At 42.7% G+C, this 25051-nt stretch overlaps 1 protein-coding gene across 17 annotated transcripts in view; it reads left to right on the top strand.

The window, feature by feature from the left end:
* Window positions 1–25051, top strand: part of RIMS1 (regulating synaptic membrane exocytosis 1) — a 753464-nt gene that overhangs the window by 561140 nt on the left and 167273 nt on the right. For 10 of the 17 annotated variants that reach the window (XM_033935996.1, XM_033935980.1, XM_033935984.1 and 7 more), the window contains 2 exons: window positions 2514–2543; window positions 22336–22448. The exons of 4 other annotated variants lie outside the window; for them this stretch is intronic. In XM_033935996.1, coding sequence (XP_033791887.1) covers window positions 2514–2543; window positions 22336–22448 — 143 coding nt within the window. The remainder of the gene's footprint in view (window positions 1–2513; window positions 2544–22335; window positions 22449–25051) is intronic. 3 more of the 17 variants (XM_033935985.1, XM_033935983.1, XM_033935979.1) reach the window with 1 other exon arrangement.

Genomic DNA, 25051 nt, shown 5'->3' with positions numbered 1-25051 from the left:
CTTCCCTCCACCTGACAGCTTGGTTTCTCTCGGGCTGACCTCTCCGGAGAATCTATCTCAACCGGTCCGCCTCATTTTGGACGCCTCCAGGAAACCGGCCACTCTCCAATGTTACCATCAGAAGTGGACCAGATTCTCCTCGTGGTGTCTCCGGCATCATCAGGAACCCACCTCCTTAGCGGTGGAAACTGTCTTGGAATATTTGCTCTCACTGTCCAATGCTGGCCTCAAAACCACCTCAATCAGAGTCCACCTCAGTGCCATCACTGCGTTTCATGAGCCTATTCTCGGAAAACCCCTCACGGCTCATCCTCTGGTTTCCAAATTTATGAGAGGGCTCTTCAATATCAAGCCGCCTCTCAAGCCTCCTCCTGTCGTCTGGGACCTGAATGTGGTTCTCTCAGCACTCATGAAGCCTCCGTTTGAGCCTCTTGCCACAACTTCGCTCAGGCTCCTTACCTGGAAGGTGCTTTTCCTAATTGCCATCACCTCTGCCAGGAGGGTTAGCGAACTGCATGCACTGGTTGCCGACCCACCTTTCACTGTTTTTCACCATGACAAGGTTGTTCTGCGTACCCACCCTAAATTCCTTCCCAAGGTGGTCTCAGCTTTTCACCTTAACCAGTCCATTGTGCTACCCGTCTTCTTCCCTAAGCCTCACTCGCATCCTGGGGAACAGGCGTTGCACACACTGGATTGTAAGCGTGCCCTTGCTTACTATCTTGATCGTACCAGAGCTCACCGAACATCCCCTCAGCTATTTGTATCTTTCGATCCCAACCGTTTGGGTCGCCCTGTCTCCAAACGGACACTTTCAAATTGGCTTGCTGCCTGTATTGCCTTCTGTTATGCTCGGGCCGGTCTCTCACTGGAAGGAACTGTCACGGCCCACAGAGTCCGAGCTATGGCTGCTTCTGTAGCTTTCCTCCGTTCCACGCCCATCGAGGAAATCTGCAAGGCGGCCACTTGGTCCTCAGTTCACACGTTCACTACTCACTACTGTCTGGATGCGTTCTCCAGACGGGATGGACACTTCGGCCAATCTGTGTTACAAAATTTATTTTCCTAATGGCCAACCATCCCACCTCCCTCTTTGTTAGCTTGGAGGTCACCCATGTGTTAAGAATATGCTGCCTGCTTGTCCTGGGATAAAGCACAGTTACTTACCGTAACAGGTGTTATCCAGGGACAGCAGGCAGATATTCTTACGTCCCACCCACCTCCCCGGGTTGGCTTCTTAGCTGGCTTATCCTAACTGGGGACCACGCACTCCTCCGTCGGGCGGGAAGGCACTCGCGCACGCGCGGTGCGGCCAACTAGAAACTTCTAGTTAAAAAGGTCCGTACCGAGGGCTCCGTCGGTGACGTCACCCATGTGTTAAGAATATCTGCCTGCTGTCCCTGGATAACACCTGTTACGGTAAGTAACTGTGCTTTACTGCACTTAGGTAAAAGGTTCCCTATATTTCTTTTGTGGAACAAAAATGAACAGCGGTACCAAAAAGCCATTCCTGGCACTCCTTACCGGGCAGTCAGATGTTCCAAAATAAATATAATAAATAATACACCAATGCAATAAATGATAAATTAGTGATAATGTTGTGAGAGAAAGTAAGCTGTTTTCAACGCTAACTTGATTTACCATCATACTCTAAAAGCTAAGTACTTTTGGATGTTTTTTTGTGGAGGGAGGCTAAGACTTTCCTGCTTCTCCTGCCGTTAAAATTGTGGGTTTATCCCCTGGCATTCGTTGCTCCATAATAATTAGAATTAGTATATATTTTTTTGATTTATCAATGCAGTGGCTTTAGTGTTTCTAAATTACTCACTATGGTAGCACCCATGTGGGCCCTATGATGGTGTGCGTTAGTCGAGAGAGCTTGCTGTTCTCTTGTTCTATCTAAAGGTTTGGGTTGCTTTCCCGCTGGCTCGCTAGCTTACTTTCTTCCAGTGAGGGCTCAGAACATTACCACGAATTTATCATTTATTGCATTGGTGTATTTATTTTGGAGCATCTGACTGCCCGTTAAGGCGTGCCAGGAACTGTCTTTTTTGCACCGCTGCTCGTTTTTGTTCTTTTTAAGCATCTCAGCGCAGCAAAAATTTTGAGATAATTTTGACTATATTTCTTTTGTAGCAGTTATTATTATCCTAGTATATATGAGCTAAGCAAAGGCAATATATTTGGGAATTTCTCCATGTGGCCTTGGCAATTCCATGGAATTTGTACATTTTAAAGTTCCTTTTGCAATTTTTTTTGTCATGTACCTACTGTATTGCATTTTTATTTTTTCATTTCTGTTAACATAAGAAAGAAAGTCAAATTCCAGTTACTTCCTGCTTGCTATTAGTTTCAGCTTCTATCTGGGCATTGTATTCATATTGATTTTATTTTGATGCATTGAATGGTAAAGTATGTGTCATTGCTTTTTTATGACATATTTCTTTGTCTGACCTGTATGTGCTGATGTTTTTCTTATGTCTCCATCATTGTGTGCATTAAAATCATTGAAGAACCAGAGAGCTATAACTCATTCTTCAAAGGTAAATATTAACATAATCTACTATCATATATTGAAAATGATTATGTTTGTCTTCTATTTGAATGTGTTTGTTTTTATGTAATTCATTTTTAATTATTCTTGCAAATGCCAATAATCATGTAGCCTAAATAAAAAGATAAACATATCGGGCCTGATTCTCTAAAGGATGCCAATCTCAGTGGCCGCCGATCGCAAGTCAGTCACGCATTGGCATCTTTTAGAGAATCACATCCATTTTTTCTAATAGATACTTTAAATGTAGGCCAGCATTTTACAGGCCTCCATTTAAGGTGTCTGTCTTGTGCCCACGGAGATGCATAAGGATACTTACAGATGGCCAGGGTCACTTCCAGTGGAACCAAGCCCATGCCCATCCTTGGGCATCCATAAGCATCCCTATGCATCTCCATAGGCCTGAGACAAAGCCTCCAATATAGACATCTTACACCGCATTCATGTTTTAAAAAATGTGCATCCCGATAGGACACCTACCGCCTCCTAGAATTGGGACGCCGTTTGTAGAATTAGCCCCATTTTTCTCACAAAATAAAATCATCTGTTTAGTGTTCTGTATGATACATTAGAACTTGTAAGTTACTTTCTCTGGACCTTCTTTTTGGATAACACAGTGGAAGACTGAAGGACAATGCACTCTCATTTTGGTTTTGCTCTGTTAAATTTCTGATTTAAATCAATTACTCTGATGAACCTTTTCAGATAAAATTTGACTGATGTATTTGGACTTTATAGTGTTCATATTTTCTGCATAGTTCCTAAATGTGCCCCAAGGCATAGTGTATCAAAATCTAGGACAACTCCACCACTAGGGTTTCCAGTTGGCTTTAGACTTTGAGAGCAATGTGATTCAGTCCTGGTTTGTAGCCCAATGCTTTCATGAAATTGTAGTCTTTCTCCTCTTAGGGACATACAGTAATAAAGCAGGACTGGATAATCCTGACCTGAAAAAAATTGAGTCAGTTGGCATCCCTGCACCTTTCAGTCCTGATTTCCCGGTCAAGGAAATGGGAGACTCTGACTAGAAGGGTTAAGGTTAGTGACAAACAATAGCATATTGATGAGAGGAACTGCTTAGACAATGAGAATTCACTTTACCCAGTTCTGCTTGATAAATTGGCAACATGGCGATGAGGTTTAGCTATCAAAATTATGGGTTTTACTCAAAACACAGAGAAAATACTGAACTGGACTCAACCCACTTAAACTGGAATGCAAACTGTGTTCCATAAATCTTTCATCCTGAAATGTTTGAAACATGCCCATGCCCTCCTGTGCTCCACTCATGTCTATACCCCTCACCCTGCAGTTATGCGCTAAGGCAGATATGTGCTACTTTATAGAATGCTGCTTAGTGCACTTATGTGTGTAACTAAAGGCACCCAGTTATAGAATAATTGCCCCTTTGACCTTATAGAAGTCATACAAATGTTGTTTTCATGCATACTCAAAATAGGAAGATAAGAAAAGAACTGGCCAAATGTAAATTTTTTTTTTTTTTAAATAATTCTTTATTCATTTTATAACTTACATCAAGTACATCAACATTGATATTAACATTTTAACATAGATATATCACTTGAAATTCTACAATTAATCTTATTAAATTTATCCCCTTCCCTCTCAACCTTTTATATTTCATAAAAACATTTTCCAATAATAAATACCCCCTCCCCCTGTCCAATTTCCATTTGTACTAATCAGGGAAGAAAAATATATACTCATTCTTTACAATAATCTGATAATGGCCTCCACACATCCTGAAATTTATTAAAGTTCCCTTTTTGAATGGCTAATGTTCTTTCCATTTTATAAATATGGCATACTAAATTCCACCAAAAACTAAAGTTCAATCTATTCCAACTTTTCCAATTAAGTGTTATTTGTTGTATGGCAACTCCTGTCAAAATGAGCAATAATTTATTATTTGTAGAGGATATTTGACTCTTAGCTCTCATCTCCATGCCAAATAATATTGTATCATAGGATAATGCCACATGATTTTCTAATAAACAATTTAATTGACTCCAAGTTGATTTCCAAAATTCCTTGTAAATTTAAAAATGTATAATCTGGTGGAGAAAATGAGATCATTTAAGAATTGCTTGGCCCTTGAGTGTAAATAATGGCATTCATACATACATCTAAATACCCTATGGCTCTGATTCCATGAACTCCGCCTAAAGTTAGGTGTTAATATCGGCGCCTAACCTATTTGATCAGTAGGCTTAATCTGTGCCAATTTATCACTGGACATCTCTCAATTGACTTTAATTGAACTTAATTGAAAGTTAGGCACCTAAATCAAAAAACATGTTTCTCTAAAAAGTAGGTGTCTAGCCCATCGTGCCTACACTAAAAGTGGGCATAGTTAGGGGAGGATCATGGGCATGAGCAAAGAGAACCCTGTCATAAATTGGGACACCTAAATGTTAGGACACTGAGCACTGCCTAAGCAAGCTTAGGCAATGCTAAGCGTGATTCCATAATGGGCACCTATGTTATATAGAATTGGTGCCAATATCAGTGCCTAAGTTTGGGCGGACTTTATATAATCAGGGCTTATAGGCTTTAAAGTGGTTTTAGAAACCCTCAGCATTTGGAAGAAGGCTTGTTGTGGATGTGGTTTCAGCAGGCTGATAAAGTATAGGTTTATCTCAGATTTTACAATGGCAGAACACGCTAGAGCTGCTTGATTCAGGGAAAAAAAAATTTGCTTCGCTTTCAATGACACAGCTGTTTAAAGTTTAGTTTTACAATAAAAATTGATTCAACTTTAAACAAGCCAGATTAATACAGATCGATCCTGCACAGTCAATGCTAATAGAAAACCATGTCCTTTTCATACACACAGAACACAGATACACCCTCGCCCAGTATGGAATAAGTAATCACAAACTAAAAATAGAAATATATAGACAAAAGTTAAACTCAACGACAAGAAGCCAGACTCTGCATACAGTGCAACACCACAGAAGCAGTAATGCATGTCCCCTAATACTGTGCAAAATATAAAGATAGCAGATGTAAATTTGAAAAAACTGACAAATAACAATCACCACTTTACAAATTAACAAATAGAAAAAAAACAAAAATGGAAATAAGAAAATACCATTTTATTGGACTAATCCATTTTTTCATTCTTCAGGTCAGTACAGTATACTGCGGTTACGGTATCCTGCCCTGACCTGGTTAGTAAAAAAATGTATTTATTTATTATTTTATTTATGTTAATAATTATATACCACTTATAGCCTAAAGGGCTCATAATCTAAACAGAAAAATGTCTAAAAACCGGCCTAAATCGGCACTTGGACGATCTAAAAGACAAGTCGTCCAAGTGCCAATAATTGAACCAGGTTTTAGACGTATTTAAAAACGACCTAGGCCTTGTCAGTGCTGCTGAATGACCAGAGCTAAAAGGGGCGTGTCAGGAGAAGTGTCGAGGGCGGGATTTGGGCGGAACGTGGGCCGAACTAGACTTAGTCGTATTGCATATATAACCGAAAGTTTTACAACACTGCCTAGACGGAACCTGGATGTTGTGACTTGGGCCATCTAAAACCAGGTCTAAGTCACAAGAAGGTATCTAAAGTGACCAGTTAAGCACTGCAGTCACACTGAATATAGTAGAGGGTGTGTGTTGTCGTAGCTTAAAGGGCAAAGAAGTCAAGGTAATACTATATAACTGGATAAGACTTCTCAGTAGACAAATAAGCAAAATATATGTCTGGCTTATAAAGTAAGTAAAGTGTTCACATACACTCAGAATTGTGAAATTTGACCAAGAGCGTTATACACAGTGATGGGGCGGTGGGTTTGGTTATAGGAGCTAACGCTCTTGGTCAAATTTCACAATTCTGAATGTATGTGAACACTTTACTTACTTTATAAGCCAGACATATATTTTGCTTATTTGTATACTGAGAAGTCTTATCCAGTTATACGGATAAACACTGCAGACACAAAGTACAGATCCCCACACACTGCCCCAGTGATCACTGACCCACCCCCATAAAAATTCTGGAGGCAGATATGTAATAACTTTACATATCTGCCTCCAGAACATCAGCACCTGGCAGCCTGGCATAGGAAAGCCTTGTAGAGCTGCACAGAGGTGGCTTAAGTGGTCTTGGGGGTGGGTTAGTGAACCATGGAGAGGAGGACCCAGGTACATAAGCCACTCTAATCACTGTATTCATGATGAAAAATGTGCGCCACCCAAAAAACCCCTAACCCTTTTGTATTGCCATATAAGTGGCTCCTGCAGCCATAAGGGCTATTGGGGTGGTAGATAGGTGGGTCTAGTAGCAGTGCCCTGTAAGGTACCCCACTACTCTGGTGCCATGTCAGGGTGTCCAGTCCATCACTTTTCTGGCCCCTCCCGCGCCCAAAAGGGCTTTTTCTAGGCATTTGTGACTTGGACGAATTTATGGACGAAAATGGGGTATAAAGCGGTCTGGACGATCAGATGGCTGGACGTACAGTTAGAAGATTTTTGGAAAAAAAAATATGTTGGACGTATTTTTCAAAAATGGATCTTTTCCCATGTCCGACTTTGGGCGACTTGCGACTTAGGCCCAAAACGGACTTAGACGTTTCTTTTGATTATGCCCCTTCATGTGGTTTACATTCAGGTACTCAAGCATTTTTCCCTATCTTTCCTGGGCTCACATTCTATCTAATAAAAAGATAACTTTATTTCCATTTTCTATTTATAAACATTTGTCATTGCAGCTACAATAAAGCAAAAAAAAAAAAAAAATCTAGTCTTCCTCTTCTCTCTTCTTTCTATCCAGTGTCTGTCCTCTCTCCCTTCCATAGATCTGCCCTCTCTTTCTGACCCTTCTATATACACTGTATAACCATCCATCCACCTGTGGCCCTGCCTCTCCTTCTGTCCAGCTTTTACCCCCCTCGGTTCTCTTTCTCCGCCTACACCCTCATCCCAGGGCAAGCATCTCTCTCTTTTTTAATCTCCATTTGTGGATTTAGCCTCTTTCCCACTCTTCTCATTTCTCTCTCTCCACTCTGCTCTTCCCAATCCCCTGTCCCAGCTTCTCTCTTTCTCTTTCTTCCTCCCTCTGTGACCTTAGCCTCTCCTACTCTTTCCCACGGCACCAGAAAGGGCAGTGTGTTGTGAAGGCTGCCTCTGCAGAGAAGTTTCCAGACCATGATGTTGGCCCTTGGAACACCCTCTTACCCGTCCTGCACTGAATTATTGAGTCCGATTTTTTTTCTGAGAAGGAATCGATTCGAATTGGGAATCGGGCATCCGTAGTGTATGCATACTTGAAAAAACTGGATGTTGCCATTTACATCTACTCTATGGCAGGTGTGTCAGCTAACAGCTTGTTTGCAGCTGAAGTTTGCACTAATAACCAGGGCTGTGGAGTCAGTCAGTAAAAATGTATAAACTTCATTTCCAGCTTCAAAATAAAAACTATCATTTTATACATCTATATATATAAAATCGGAGGTATGTATGTGTGTATGTATGTGTGTATGTATGTGTGTATGTGCCGCGATCACGCAAAAACGGCTTGACCGATTTGAACGAAACTTGGTATGCAGATCCCTCACTACTTGGGGTGATATGTTCTGGGGGTCTCGCGGCCCACCTGCACACGTGGGCGGAGCTATAAACATAAAATCAGATTTCACCCATTCATGTCAATGGAAAAAATGTAAAAAGCTGCCATTCTCACTGTAATTCAAAAACGGCTTGACCGATTTGAACAAAACTTGGTATGCAGATCCCTCACTACCTGGGGTGATATGTTCTGGGGGTCTCGCGGCCCACCTGCACACGTGGGCGGAGCTACAAACAGAAAATCAGATTTCACCCATTCATGTCAATGGAAAAAATGTAAAAAGCTGCCATTCTCACAGTAATTCCAACTATCTGGGGTGATATGTTCTGGGGGTCTCGCGGCCCACCTGCACATGTGGGCGGAGCTACAAACATAAAATCAGATTTCACCCATTCATGTCAATGGAAAAAATGTAAAAAGCTGCCATTCTCACAGTAATTCAAAAACGGCTTGACCGATTTGAAGGAAACTTGGTATGCAGATCCCTCACTACCTGGGGTGATATGTTCTGGGGGTCTCGCGGCCCACCTGCACACGTGGGCGGAGCTACAAACATAAAATCAGATTTCACCCATTCATGTCAATGGAAAAAATGTAAAAAGCTGCCATTCTCACAGTAATTCCAACTACCTGGGGTGATATGTTCTGGGGGTCTCGCGGCCCACCTGCACACGTGGGCGGAGCTACAAACAGAAAATCAGATTTCACCCATTCATGTCAATGGAAAAAATATAAAAAGCTGCCATTCTCACTGTAATTCAAAAACGGCTTGACCGATTTGAACGAAACTTGGTATGCAGATCCCTCACTACCTGGGGTGATATGTTCAGGGGGTCTCGCGGCCCACAACTCTATGTTGCTTGCTCAAGGGTGGGTTCACCCAAGAATTTATATGTTCTTGCTCCTGGAGGTGAAACTAAATATGTTGTTTATAATCACGTTTTGCGTTAGTTGTATTGTATTCATTTTGTCAAATATTTCACATTATAATTTGAATATATGTGTGTGTGTGTATGTATGTATGTTCCAGCATAACTCTTCAATGCATGGACAGATTTCAACCAAACTTGACATACACATTACTTACTATCTGAGGACATACACTGTGGGGGTGGGAAGGGGGGGATATATAAAATGATTGAAAATGACAGATTTTAGTATCTACCCCATAGTGTTTTCGGGTTCACAGATGAATACTCAGCATAACTCTGAAACGCATGGAGAGATTTCAACTAAACTTGGTACACATATGACTTACTATCTGTGGAAAAATATTGTGCAGGTGGGACGGGGTAAAATACTGTGGGGGTGGGAAGGGGTGATATGTTAAAATTATCAAAAGCGACAGATATTAATGTCCAACCCATAGTTTTCGGGCTCGCAGAGATGAATACCAACACTCCCGATGCCGTTTAAGACTAAGTTCAGCCCCATAGAGAGGGACATTCCTTTGGGACATGTGGAGGGTAGGGGGTTGGGACATGGGGGTGAGGCATATGGGACATGTGGGGGGGGTAACGTGGGGGGTGGGACATGTGGACATAGTGGGGTGGGACATGTAGGGGGTTGGACATTTTGGGATAAATAAATATCCGGGCAACGCCGGGTAATCAGCTAGTACATATATATATTTGTCCTGGTTCTAAAGTAATATCAGTTGGAGTCAGAGTCAGACAGTAATTTGATAAGTCAGATTCGGTACTGAGTCCATAACCCTCTTAGAAACTAAGAAGGCAATTATGCTTACATTACTTCTCTGGTGTTAAAGCCAAATCAAAATTTCATATTAAAAAGAGGGTTGTTTTCTTTTTCAAACAACTCCTTACTTGTTTCTTCCTGGACTTCCAGTTACATGACATCTATCACTTATAAATACTGGCACAGTCAAACCTTGGATTGCGAGCATAATTCGTTCCAAGGATTCGATACAAAGTTAGACATGTTCCTGCTGAACCAGAATGTATGCAGGTAAGGCTAGTCTCAGGGCACTGATTTTGACCTAAAGGCTGCCGCGTGAGCAGACTGCTGGGCACGATTGACCACTGGTCTGACCCAGCAGCGGCAATTCTTATGTTCTTATAATCAATTTCTTTGACTGGGTGACCAGAGAATTGGCTAGAGGATGTGTGCTAGATGTGGTTTATATAGATTTTAGCAAAGCCTTTGACAGTGTTCCACACAAATGTCTGATAAATAAACTCATCCAGTTCCTGACCCAGCCCGTCACTTTGGGACCCATCCCAAGGAACTGGATGAGTGGAAGGTGACAGAGGGTAGTGATCAGTGGAGATCGCTCTGAGGAAAGGAATGTTACCAATGGTGTGCCTCAAGGTTCTGTTCTTGGGTCTGTTCTTTTTAACATTTTTATAAATGATATTGCTGAAGGGTTGTTGGGTAAGATTTGCTTCTTTGCAGATGATACCAAAATCTGCAAAAGAGTAGAAACATCGGATGGTGTGAATAACATGAAGAAAGATCTGGTAAAGCTTGAAGAATGGTCTGAAATTTGGCAGCTAAAATTTTATGCTAAGAAATGCAAGGTCATGCATTTGGGCTGCAAAAACCTGAGGGAACGGTACAGTTTAGGGCAGGGGTCTGCAACCTTTAAGACATAAAGAGCCACTTGGACCCGTTTTCGAAAAGAAAAAAAACTTGGAGCCGCAAAACCATTATAAAACAAATCTAACACTGCATATATTGTTTCTTATCTTAATGCTATATACAGGATCATGCAGTTAGCTGTCAATCTGAAGAAAAAAAGGACTTTTTCACTTAACAATGTAAAATATATTTTTGCACATTAATAGCTAATTAAAATATTTAATTTAGCTGGTTAATGGGATTTTTGCTCCTGAACCTCAGTGCACAGTGTCTGCACATCAGGGCTGTAAGACGTCACCTTCATTTTCACACAGGCTTGCAAGCTGACATCTGTGAGGCGTGATCGATGTTTGTTTTTAATATAGTTCATGTTGGAGAAGACCTGCTCACATACATATGTGGAGCCGAAGATCGACAGCACTCCAAATGCATACTTTTTCATGTTTATATAAGTGTTGGGGATAGCACAGGGAGTTACGCTGAATGCCTCGCGCTGTTCTTAATGCTCATAGGCTCCCTGCGCTAAAAAACGATATTGCGGTTTAGTAAAAGGGAGCCATAGTGCAAAATATAGACAGCAGATATAAATTCTCAAAACAGACACATTTTGATCACTAAATTGAAAATAAAATCATTTTTCCTACCTTTGCTGTTTGGTGATTTCATGAGTCTCTGGTTGCACTTTCTTCTTCTGACTGTGCATCCAATCTTTCTTCCTTTCTTTCAGCCTCCTGTATGTTTCCTCTCCTCCAGACCTCATTCTCTCCCCCAACTTTTTCTTTCTGTCTCCCTGTTCCCCCTTCTTTCTGTCTCTGTCTGCCCCCTTTCTTTCTTTCTTAGTGCCCTCCCCCAAGCCACTCGGTTTGCTGCCATCGCCATTGGGGAATAGCCCCCAAGCCACCGCCGTCCCAAGCTTTCCCTGCAGAAGCGTCGCGCTGACCAGCATTACGCTCCCTGACGTCAATTCTGACGTAGGAGAGGAAGTTCCGGGCCAACAAGGCATTTCTCCTCATTCCATCCAGCCTGAGCCCCATCTCTCCTTGATCCAGCATTTCCCTTCTGTGTTTGTCAGATTTACCATTCCACCTATTTTCCAGCATCACCCTTCTTTGTGTCCATCTCACTATATCCCTATCTCACCACTTTTTCAGAATCTTCATTTGTCTCTGTCCTTGTCTTTACCCCATGTTCACCATTTGCCCTTTCAATGTCTTTATCCCCCCCCACACTTTTTCAGCATTACTTCTATGTCTCTATTTCACCTCCTCTTCATGTCCCCTCTGTATCTCTATCCTTATTCAGTAGGTCCTGCTTACCCTTTCTCTTCTTTGTGTCACTATCTCCATTTTCAGCTTTTCCCCCCTTTTCCTTTGTTACTGAACCCTGTAGCTAGAATCTTTCCACCCTCCCTCCACTCCGGCCCAGCCCAGTATGAAATATTTCCTTTTGTTTCCCTCCCCTCTCTCTTTCTCTCTCTCTTCTCCTCCCTCACCCACGAGTCCTGCATCTGGCCCTCTCCCTTCTACCTGCACCTAGCAACACCCCCCTGCTCCGCGGCTCTCTTCAGCAACTCGTCAGCAGCGGTGATCAAGACAAGCTGCCGACATCGAGGCCTTCCCTCTACGAGTCTCGCCTTTGTGGAAAAAGAAGTTGAAACAAGTGGGACTCGCAGAGGGTATGCCCCGACGTCAGAAGCTTGTGTCGATCGCTGCTGCTGAGTTGGGCACCCCTGACTTAGAGCCATAGCGCACGAGAGAGACTCCCACGGGGATGAAAACAGCGTACCTAAATTCTGGCGATGCAGGCATGCAGCTTACAAGTCCAGCGTCGCGGCGGGAAATAGTCATGCTGAGCAGTGAGCTCAGCACGTACACAGATGAAAGCCTTGCTTGCTGATTGGTCCGGCGGCACGGGGCGGGGCCACCGGACCAATCAGCAAGCAAGGCTTTCATCTGTGTACGTGCTGAGCTCACTGCTCAGCATGGCTATTTCCCGCTGCGACGCCGGACTAGTAAGCTGCATGCCTGCATCGCCAGAATTTAGGTAGACTGTTTTCATCCCCGTGGGAGTCCCGTGGGCCAGGGGGCGTCCCCGTGGGAGTCCCGTGGGTCAGGGGGGCATCCCTGTGGGAGTCCCGTGGGCCAGGGGGCGTCCCCGTGGGAGTCCCGTGGGCCAGGGGGGGAACCCGCGGGATCCCCGTGATCCCTGTTCCCGTGCAGACCTCTATCACACGTCATCCTCTGCGCCTCCCATTCTTCAGGAGCGCGCCGCAGCCACTGAAAGACTCCGGCCCGCGTGACACACTACCGGAGCCGCGGCAAAGGTGAAAAAGAGCCGCGGGTTGCGGACCCCCGGTTTAGGGGGTGAAGAACTTATGTACACGACGGAAGAGCGGGACTTTGGTGTGATTGTATGTGATGAGCTTAAGGTGGCCAAACAGGTTAAAAAGGTGACGGCGAAAGCTAGAAGAATGATAGGTTGCATAGGGAGAGGTATGACCAGTAGGAAAAAGGAGGTATTGATGCCACTGTATAAGACTCTGGTGAGACCTCATTTAGAATATTGTGTACAATTCTGGAAGCTGCACCTTCAAAAAGATATAAAAAGGATGGAGTCGGTCCAGAGGAAAGCTACTAAAATGGTGTGTGGTCTTCGTGATAGGCGTATGGGGACAGACTTAAAGATCTCAATCTATATACTTTGGAGGAAAGGCAGGAGAGGGGAGATATGATAGAGACATTTAAATACCTATGTAATATAAATGTGCATGAGTTGAGTCTCTTTCATTTGAAAGGAAACTGCAATGAGAGGGCATAGGATGAAGTTAAGAGGTGATAGGCTCCGGAGTAATCTGAGAAAATACTTTTTTACGTAAAGGGTGGTAGTTGCGCGGAACAGTCTCCCGGAAGGGGTGGTGGAAACAGAGACTGTGTCTGGATTCAAGAGGGCCTGGGATAAGCACATGGGATCTCTCAGATAGAGAAAGAGGTAATTGTTACTGTGGATGGGCAGACTAGATGGGCCTATATCTGCTGTCATGTTTCTATGCTTGGAATCCAAAGCACTTGTATATCAAAGCGAATTTCCCCATAGGAAATAATGGAAACTCAGATGATTCATTCCACAACCCCAAAACTTTAATACAAAATACTATACGTATTTTTATTGCAAGACTTCGCTCATTTAGAACAGTCAGTACACTCCTACAGCGTCAGAGAGAGAAGAACCATCGGCTCAGTTGTGATGTGTGTATACTGTATGTACTTGTATTGCAAGACATTGCTTGTATATCAAGTTAAAATTTAATGAAATGTTTTGCTTTTACTGTATTTGTACATTCAAAACTCTGAATGGTGCTATTCCTGTTTTAAATGTGTTTCATCCTATAATAGTTGCTCCTCCTGTGTGTGCCACAAATACACGTTTATCTTGGTTCTGTATGATTTTGACAAAAGGTTCCACATTCAGTAAGCTACAGTGGTACGTACCTTGGATTACGAGCATAATCTGTTCCAGGAGCATGCTCGTAATCCAAAATGCTCGTTTATGAAAGCGAGTTTCCCTATAGAAAATAATGGAAACTTGCTTTGATATGTTCCACCCCCCCCCCCCCCCGATAACCGGCATCGCTCCCCTCCCGCTCGCAAAGGCCCCCTCACTCCAACCGGCACCCCCCCCCCCCCCGCGCAATCTGGCCCCCCCCGCCCGAACAACTTAAACTTACCCCACCCCCCCCTGTCTAGCGCAGGCACAGATCGTGTGCCTAGAAGATCTTCCGGCTTTCTGCCTGCCTGCCTTGAGCATGCATCTGCGCATGCTCAAGGACTTCTAATTCTCCCTCTCGCCGAGATTCCTGCTCAAGGCAGGCAGGCAGAAGACGGAAGATCTTACCGAGGTTTGACTGTATTTGTAAAATACCTTGCTAATTCTAAACATCCAGACATGAACATCCAGATGCCCTAATGAAAATCAGGCTTATATTCTGAATGGGGAAGAAGGAAATCACATTTTAATTTTTAAAGAAGAGGAGGATTGGGAAGCATTGTGACGAGAGAACTTCATTAAAACTTCATAGATGAGTCCATATTCAAAAATGATGAATTGTCTTAAGGATAATTTTGTTGGGAAACTATAGAAAGTCATAGTACCATTGCCAGTGAACAATGACCTCCATGTTGAAAAATATTTTATTTGATTTTTGATAGAAAGATACAAAATGAATTAGTATAAGAAATAGAGTTCTTTTTACTACGCTGCAGTACAGCTTAAAAGGATTTACCGTGGGGTGTTTTGAGGTGTCCCGCGATAAGTTCCAAATGTGCACATGCAAATCATGTGCTAAAAACTATTTTTTCCATTTTTCTGGGAAGGAGCATATCCTGAGAGCAGAAAGTAAACATTTCTGTGCTAATCAGTTAACACAACTACATTGCTGCATACTAACTGATTAGTGCAAGCCCTTGGACCAGGGGTGCCTACACTTTTTGGGCTTGCGAGCTATTGTTAAAATGACCAAGTCAAAATGATCTACCAACAATAAGATTTTTTAAAAACAAAAAAGCACACTGAAAGGCAGAGAAAATGTTAATTATCATTCATATTCCAGGGATATTTCAAAGCGGTCAAGGCAGATGACTCTATGCATATTTAATCACCTCACTCATCGTGGCAATATCTAGGTCATTTATAAATATGTTGAAGAGCACAGGCCAAAGCACCAAATGGCACTCCACTCATGACGCTTTTCCAGTCTGAGTATTGTCCATTCACCCCCACTCTCTGTTTTCTATCCGCCAACCAGTTTTTAATCCATGTGAGTATATCACCCTCGTTTCCATGGCTCGCAATTTTTCGAAGTAGACATTCATGCGGAACCTTGTCGAACGCCTTCTGAAAATCTAGATATACGATGTCGACTGGGTCACCCTTGTCTATCTGCCCATTTACTCCTTCGAAGAAGTGCAGTAAGTTTGTCAAGCAAGATCTTCCTTTGCTGAATCCATGCTGGCTGGTCCTCATCAGTTTGTGTCCGTCAAGGTGATGATGATGCAGTACTTTATCTGCACCTCTACCATTTTTCCCAGTACCGAAGTCAGACTCACTGGTCTGTGGTTTCCCATTTCTCCCTTCGAACCTTTCTTGAAGATCGGCATAACATTCGCCACTTTCCAGTCTTCCAGAATCTTTCCTGATTTGATCGACAGATTGGCTATTAGTTGGAGCAGTTCAGCTATAACCCCTTTCAGTTCTTTGATTACCCTCAGGTGGATGCTGCCCGGTCCCAGGGATTTATCATTTTTAAGCTTATCAATCTGCATACCTCTTCTAGACTGACCGTCGTCCCTGTCAGTTTCCTGTCTTAATTTCCTGTGTATAGCCTGTCGGCTTCCAGTATATTGAATATATCCTCTTCGGTAAATACAGATGCAAAAAATGTGTTCAGTTTGTTGGCGATGGCTTTGTCCTCCTTTTTGTTCTCCCTTTATTCCCTGGTCATCTAATGGCCCCACCACTTCCTTCATGGGTCGTTTCCCCTTAATATATCAAAAGAACATCTTAAAGTTTTTGGCTTCCTTGGCTATTTTTTCTTCGTAGTCTCTTTTGGTCCCTCTTACCGCCTTATGGCACTTGCTTTGATGTTGTTTGTGCTTTTTTCAGTTTTCTTCCATTTTTGTCCTTTTCCATTCCTTAAATGAAGTCTTATTGTTTCTTATTGCTTCCTTCAGTGTTACAGTGAGCCATGCCGGTTCCTTGTTCCTCTTCCTCTTGGAGCCCTTGTTGATATGCGGTATATATAAATTTTGCACCTCTGTGACTGTGTCCTTAAAAAGAGACGATGGTTGCTCTAGCGCAGGGGTGTCAAAGTCCCTCCTCGAGGGCCACAATCCAGTCGGGTTTTCAGGATTTCCCCAATGAATATGCATGAGATCTATTTGCATGCACTGCTTTCAATACATATTCATTGGTGAAATCCTGAAAACCCGACTGGATTGTGGCCCTCGAGGACCGACTTTGACACCTGTACTCTAGCGTATTTACAGTGCTTATCCTCTTCCTAATCTTCCTCACCATGACTCTCATCCCTTCATAGTTCCCTTTTCAGAAGTTCAGTGCCATGGCTGTCATTCTGGATCAATTTTTTGTTCCTGTGTCTAGGATGAAGTAGATCATGTTGTGATCATTGTTTCCCAGTGTCTCTTCCACTTCTATACCTTTTGCTGGTCCCCGTAGTCCTTTTAGAATTAAGTCTAGAATTGCATTTCCTCTCGTATTTTCCATGACAAGTTGTTCCAGAAAGCAATCGCCTACAACATCCATGAACTTGGTCTGTCTACTGCAGCTGGAGTTGCCTAGGTTCCAATCTATCCTTGGATAATTGAAGTCGCCCATGATAACTGCGTTGCCTCCCTTGCATTCGTGTTTAATCTCGTCTGTCATTTCTTCACCAGAGTCTTTGGATTGCCTTGGGGGTTGGTATTAGATGTTGACCTTCGTATCTGTTCCTTTTGTTCCCGGTATTTTGGCCCATAGAGACTCTACCTTATTGTTCGTTTCCGGCATGTTTTCTCTGGTAGACTCAATTCCCTCTTTTATGTATAGGGCAATACCCCCACCTTTTTGTCCTACTCTGTCTCTGTGGTATAGCTTGTATCCCAGTAGTACAGTGTCCCAGTAGTACAGTGTCCCAGACGTTGCCTTTGTTCCACCATGTTTCCGTGATGCTAATGATGTCTAGGTTATCTTTTGGTGCTATAGCTTCCAATTCCCCCATTTTATTCCATAGGCTCCTTGCGTTTGTGTACATACACTTAAGTTTGCGGCCTGTTACTTTCTTGCACTTGTACTTACAGGTCGATTCTCACTCATTTGTTCTGCTTGTTGGAATGCCTATCTAAGCTTAATGATGGAACTAGATTCTGGACATGAGATCTCCTACTTTAATACTATTTGAGTGTTTGGAACTGTTGATACTGTTAGATAAGCATGACTGAGAAATTTTGTGATACTTCTATTAATTTACTTCAACAATAGACATGAAGCACACACACAAAAATTGTAAAGGGAAAAACAGTATTCTTATTTCTTTAATATAACAAAATTGAGTATGTTTTGCAGTAAGAAGTTTTTAGAAAAGTATGACATTGCTGCTTAAGGCATATTATATGTAGCAATTAGAAGTATATTCCTTAAATTATTACAGAAATAAAGATCAGCAGGATTTGGATGAAACTGAAAGGCAGAGCCTTAGGTCAAAGGAAGCAATATGTATTGAAAGACCCACCACAGCCCTTGTTTTGCCAATGTGCTTGCATCAGGGATCATATGTAGGGCTCCTTTTACAAAGGTGTGCTAGTGGTTTTAGTGCGCACTAGCCGCTACCGCCTCCTTTTAAGCAGGCAGTAATTTTTCAGCTAGCGCGCGCTAATCCTGTGCATGCACTAAAAACGCTAGCGCACCTTTGTAAAAGTAGCCCGTAGGGTCAAAAGCAAATGGATTTCTGTTCATAAGATCTCAAGCTTATCACAACTCCAGTTCACAAAATCTGGTAGGCTCCGTTTTTTGACACTACATATGACACCTGGCTCAGGCATATTTCTGAAACACAGGCCTTGCTGGATCCTTCAATAAATATTGCATCCTCCAGTGCAATATAGTAAAAGTAAGGGGATCGGACCGCCCTGGGTGCCATCTTGGTGGGGACGCTGGCACCTCTCAGTCCCCCATGCTACGCTCACACCCACCCTTCCCCACTCTCTTACCTCTTTAAAATCTTTGCCAGCGTGAGCAACTACTCTAACTTGCGCTCGTGCTGGCCTGGCTTCCTCTGAAATCACTTCCGGGTTGCGGGGCCAGGAAGTGATGTGAGAGAGAAAGCCAGCATGAGCAGCAGGCTAGAGAAGCTGCTCGCACTGGTGAAGATTTAAAGAGGTTAGGTGGTAGGAAGGGAGAGCGTGAGAATAGCGGGGAGGGGCGGGGGAGATGAGGGCACATGGTGGCATGGAGGGGGACACAGGGGGTGCCACTGCCCCGGGCATCTCCTACCCTTGCTACACCACTGGCTTCCTCCAGCCTAAGTCTCCTCCTTCATTTCCATCTGTGGCTCACTTCTCTTTGATTCTGCATTGTTTGACTTGTGTTGCTGATTCTCTCTTATTTGTTTATTCATTAAATTAATGCCAGTTGGTGGTTTTTTTGTTTGTTTATTTCTCATCCGCCCTTATCCAGCGCAAGTTACATATTAATATACAAATTAAAACATTTACATTTGTAATACAAAACACTTCAAGGACACACTATAACAAATTGCGCACTTACATATCAAACCCACACATACATCAAAATATAAAATTCCATAAGTCATACAAGGTGCCTCAATGACAGACATTAATAAACTAAATAAAATAAACCAGACCATCGAACGCCTCCGTGACCAGCACTCAAGAGTCATCACTCTTCCTCCCTCAGCCTAACTTAGACCCTATATTTCATTTTACAGAACAAATGTCTTTTTAGCAGTTTCCTAAAGCTCTGAACATTTTGCTGCTGGTGAATGTATCCTGGAAGACCGTTCCACTCCCAGGGGCCGATGCAGTGAAAGACACTGTTTCTGGAAGAGGAAAGCCTTAACTCCCGCACAGATGGTACAGACAGATCACAATGCTTAATTGAGTGGAGCAGTCGAGCCGGCTCATGCGGCAAGATGCTCTGGACCAGGTGTTTAGGGGCCAACTTCTGTAAGCACATAAAAACATTCACCAGTAGCTTGTACCATATCTTATCCTTTACCTTCATCCAATACAACCTTAAATGCTTACGTCTATCCAATTTAAACAGTGAGCGCACCACTGAATTTTGGGCCACCTGAAGCGCCCCCAAAACTGATTCTGGTACTCCTAAGAGCACCAGGCTACAATAATCAAAAACGGACAAAACCATCAATTGTAACACCATCCTAAACAATGTGGCCGTTAGATAAGGTCTCAATCCATTAACTAACCGAAGATGAAAATACAACTTCCAAACTACAGCAAAGCATCTGCCCTCTCAGTGAGTCCTGAATCCAAAAGCACACCAAGGTACTTCATCTTGCGCCTTACCAATACTTTCTTCCCCAGCAACTCAACTATCTCTGGAATATTAGCACCCAGGGTTCTTGTAACATACAACACCTGTGTTTCCTGAATACTTAAAAAATTCAGCCTGTTATGGTCCATCCAGTGTTAATCGCTACCACTTCCGACTGTAAGCGTGATGTAGCCCCATGAAAATTCCCTTCAATGGGGAAAATGAATTGGATGTCATCAGCTTACTGTCGGTATGATACGTCCAGGTCCGAAAGCAGTTTACACAACAGAACAAGATACAGATTGAACAAGGCCGCAGAAAGAGCAGATCCCTTCGGCACCCCTATTTTGACCTCCTTACAGCTCGACAGTTTTTCACCCATAAGCACCCCTCAAAAACGACTCAAACCAGGCCACCACCGATCCATGAATCCCACAACCCCTCAATCTGCTTAACAAAATCGTATGATCCACCGTATCGCATGCTGCTGAGATATCCAGAAACACCACCAAGAATTGTTTTCCCTCATCCAGACCCACTCTAAATTCATCAAACCTAGATACCAACAAAGTCTCCGTACTATGATTTTTTCTGAATACATATTGATGATCATCCAAGATACAGTGATCCAGTAGAAACTGATGAAGTTGGGAATAAACCACATTTTCCATTATTTTCGCTAGTGTGGTTCTGCAGTGTGAACTCTGTTTGCTTCCAGTAAATTCTGAGGATTTAATGGAGAAAATCTCTAAACATATGGATGCATTTTAAACTTTTGAGAAGTTAATGGGAGGACATTGTTACCTATGGCACATTTAGGAGTCAGATCTGGTTTGGGAGAGATGTGTGCTTACACACAGTTACAACCCTATATTACAATAAATCGAGAAGCCAAGAAACAGTAGCATAGCCATTTCATTAGAGATTTTTTTGCAAGGATTTGGGAAGAGACTCGGGACTCCTTTTATCAAGCCGCGCTAGCGGTTTAACGCGCGTAATACCGTGCGCTAAACAGCCGGCCGCGCTAGCCTTTAGCAGGCGGAAGATTTTAGGCCAGTGCGGGGGTTAATGCGTGATGAAAAGTCACGTGCGTTAACCCCGCTAGCGCGGCTTGATAAAAGGAGCCCTCAGTTTCTTAGCTCTGTAAAGCTTTGCTGACTCTCTTACCTCAGAAAGATCTGAGCGCTTTGAAGGCAAAATAAGCAATTGATTTGGGACAGCAACCCTCATCACTCCAAATAGATATCTTTAAATTGGTGTCACATATTCCCACATTGGTGATGTGTGCATAACTTAGGGAATGCCAATTTCACATATTATATAGACTAGAGCGTATGTAACACGAGCACAACTTTTTTTAAATGGGAGGTGTGGAGACAGTTCTTTGTCAAAAATTAAATTTAAATGTGAATTCTTTTTTTCCATGCATTTTGGGAGTGTTCAAAAATAAAATCTCATAAAACCATAGGCTATTTGGAAAGTGGAGTGGAGGAGTAGCCTAATGGTTAGTGCAGCAGACTGAGATCCTGGGGAAATTGGGTTCAATTCCCACTCTAGCTCCTTGTGACCCCGGGCAAGTCACTCAACCCTCCATTGCCCCAGGTACAAAACTTAGATTGTAAGCCCACTAGGGACAGAAAGTACCTGCATACACTTTTCCCTCCAGATCCGCAGGTTTAGTACCTGCAAATTCAGTTATTCACGATTTTTTGCCCAGGACCTCCCCCTTGTTTGTTAAGGCAGAAATGCTGCGTCCAGGACCTCCCCAGACCTTACCTGGTGGTCTAACAGTGAGGCGGGGCAGGAGCGATATTCCTACGCTACTGCCCCGTGCAGAGCCTTCATCAAAAATGGTGACCACGGGAACTTACAGCAGCCATTTTTTGATGACGGCTCTGCATGGGGCAGAAGCGTAGGAAGATTGCTTCTGCCCCACGTCACCGCTAGACCACTAGGTAAGGTCTGGGGGAGGTACGGGATGCAGGAGGGTGGTGGGGGGTGGGTCAGAGTCGGCTCTAGAAGTTATCTTTGATTTTTCCATATTCGCGGGCCGGCTCTGCCCCTAACCTCCACAAATATGAAGGGAGAAGTGTATAATGTGTACAGCACTGCATATATCTGGTAGCATTATAGAATTGAGTAGTAGTAGTAAGACAAGGCATTCTTAATGTCAAAGCAAGAAGAGTGAGCATACTTAATTAATAGCTCCATTATTTAGTGACCATTCAAAAAATATTAAAAAAGTGAATTGTCTCTAGAAGTAGTTTGTTGTTTTAACAGTTCTCCTGTTCTGGTGGCTTTCATCGCCATAAATACCTTTACATGTTGTCAGGCCAGAGAGAAGGATAATTACAGACTTGAACAACACATTCAATGCTCAGGTGTATGGTTTGGATCCAGCACAGCACAATGATCTTGTCCTTTCGTATTGTTTCCACTCTTTACCAAGAATGAACAATGCTTTTCCCAAGAATAGTTTCACCTCTTTTCATGAGCTTCTATTTTATGTTTTTACAGCAAACTTGTTGGTGGAAGAGCGGACGAGACAGATGAAAATGAAAGTGCATCGTTATAAGCAGATGGCAGGGTCTGGCTCTAGTCAAGAATATGAGCGTGAGCAATATCCCAAGGTAAAGGCAGTAGCATGAAACACGTCTTTAGTTCAGAAAAGAGGGGAGAGGTCTTGAATGTATAGTATGAACGACGGCCAGATATTATTTTTTAAATATGACAGTAATTTGGTCTATGTATTGTTAGCCTCAGCTTTTAAAGAAGTTGGTGCTCATTTCTAAGCAGGTTACAATAAAAACATGATATATTAGCAGATTGATGGTAAACATGTCTAGAATATGTCATATACCTCTCTGATTGTCTCATAACCCATTGGAAGATGTGCTTTGTTGAAATAATCTTCCAGAAAAGCATGTATTATTTTACAGCAGGCCAGATTTTCAGCAGTTATAGCTGTAGGATAAAGTAAAATGCCAGCCGTGGTGCTTTCTTTATTTGTACATCCAGAAGCGCTGGTTGTTTAAATATTCTTCTACACATAGGTTAGGCTTGCTCAATTTTGCCAATCTTCATGTAATTTTCCTGCCAGACCCTAGACAAAACTATTAAATGTATAATCCTAGACCACATATAAAGAGGCAAATATATATTTTTTAAAAGACTTATTTGGTCCACAATGGCACTACAGTCCTGACTCTATAAAATAAACCTAAAGTTAGGTACCTAGATCAGCATGCCTATCTGATCTAGGCACCTAATTTAGGCCCCCTTCTATCAAGCTATATTAGGGTTTTTTATCGCAGACCACTGCGGTAAAAGTTCCGATGCTTATAGAATTCCTATGAGCGTCGGAGCTTGTACCGCAGCAACCCGCAATAAAAAAACCTAGCACAGCTTGATAAACAGAGGCCTTAATTATTCAATTAGGGTTAATCGACGCTGATCTTTGAAAGTGCTATTAATAGATGATTAAAAACAATAAAATTATGTATCTGGTAGGCGACTAACTTGGTAGTCACCTACCACTTCAAGGTAGGTATCTACCCCGAGGCGCCTACCAAAAAGTGGGTGGTGTTAGGAGCAGATTCTGGGTAGAGTTTGAGCTTAGGCGCACTCATTTAGGCCAAGAAAAGCCTGACCTAAATCCCTGGCCTAAATGGGAGTGCACCTAGGGTTTCAATGCCTACTAGTGCCTAAGACTGCTTAAGTACCGCTAGGCATGATTCTATAAATGGCACCTACTGGATGATTGACAATTGTGCTCAACGGCGCCTATGAGTTAGGCACCTTTTATAGAATCAGGCCCTAACTGCTTAAATCTCATCAGATACCAGGTTTAATAATACTTGCTGCAATCCACTGAAAATTCAACCAAGGATGTTAAGCACTCCTACTTCCTAATACCTTTTGAGAGAATACCGTATTTTTTCAGCGGAAATCACCCCTTATGGCCAGAGCTGGAATGGCAATGTTGCATATTATATATGTGGTAAAAATCTTGGGATAATATCATATTTGCAAGTTTTATATGCCAATAACTTTTAGTTCTCTCCATGACATCATTAAATCTTCTGCTGGTCCTGTAAGGGAAAACCAGTTTCTGAACTGCGCCCAAATAGGGGCATGAAGAAAACTGGAGTATAACTTGCAGTAAAGCACCAGAACAAGTGTTGAAAGATGATGTAAATAATTGTTGTTAGTATTTCCTTATGTATAACAGATAGTGCTTTGTAGTTCTGGATAAATTCTTCAAGCCAACTATTTCAGAGTGCCATATCTGTCAGAGTTCTCTCTTTCTGTAGCATTCTGTTCACTAGAAATCAACAGATTGCTTTCTGTGGGATGTAATGGCAATTTCTGAGATGACCGCAAAGAGGTTTCTCATGGTCGGCATGGAATGGTAAAGCACTGCTTTGGTTATGTAGAAATGGGGTATTCAGATATGCCTTTAACTGGTGCTCTGTTTTGCAAAAACTTAGGGGTCCTTGCAGCAAGTTAAAATGCACTACCCTGGAATGTGTTCAGGTATCCTACAATAGTTATTGGATATTCGCACACTATACACATGCTAAAAAGTATTTTTTTATTTTTTTAATACCTGGGGTAGGTCTTGAGTGGAGAGTAGGTGTGTTCTGCATTGATCAGTTAGTGCAGCTACATTGCGGCATGCTAATTGATTAGCGCATGGTTAGCACATGAGCCCTTCCTGTCTGCAAAAGAGATGCCGGTTCAGCGAATGGCCACCAGAATGGTCTTGGGGCTCAAGGATCTCCCGTATGAAGTAAGGCTGAATAAACTGCAGCTGTACTCACTCGAGGAACGAAGAGAGAGAGGAGACATGATTGAGACGTTTAAATATATCACAGGCAAGATCGAGGTGGAAGAGGATATCTTCTGTCCTATAGGACCCTCGTCCACCAGAGGGCATCCGCTGAAAATCAGGGGAGGGAAATTTCATAGTGATTCCAGAAAGTATTTCTTCACAGAACGGATGGTCGAACGTTGGAACGAACTCCCACTGCAGGTGATTGAGGCCAACAGCGTGTCAGAGTTTAAAAGTAAATGGGATATTCACGTAGGATCTCTAAGGATGTAAAGGGGGGTGGGTCAGTAAAATCAAGGGGGTGGGTCATGAGAGTGGGCAGACTTGATGGGCTATGGCCCTTTTCTGCCGTCATCTTCTATGTTTCTAAGTGCCCATGTGCTAATGACCGTGAACCAA

This window comes from Geotrypetes seraphini, chromosome 3 (assembly GCF_902459505.1).
Source record: "Geotrypetes seraphini chromosome 3, aGeoSer1.1, whole genome shotgun sequence".
Classification (NCBI taxonomy): domain Eukaryota; kingdom Metazoa; phylum Chordata; class Amphibia; order Gymnophiona; family Dermophiidae; genus Geotrypetes; species Geotrypetes seraphini.
Note: the sequence above shows the minus strand (reverse complement) of the source record. Positions and strands in the feature narration are given on the sequence as shown.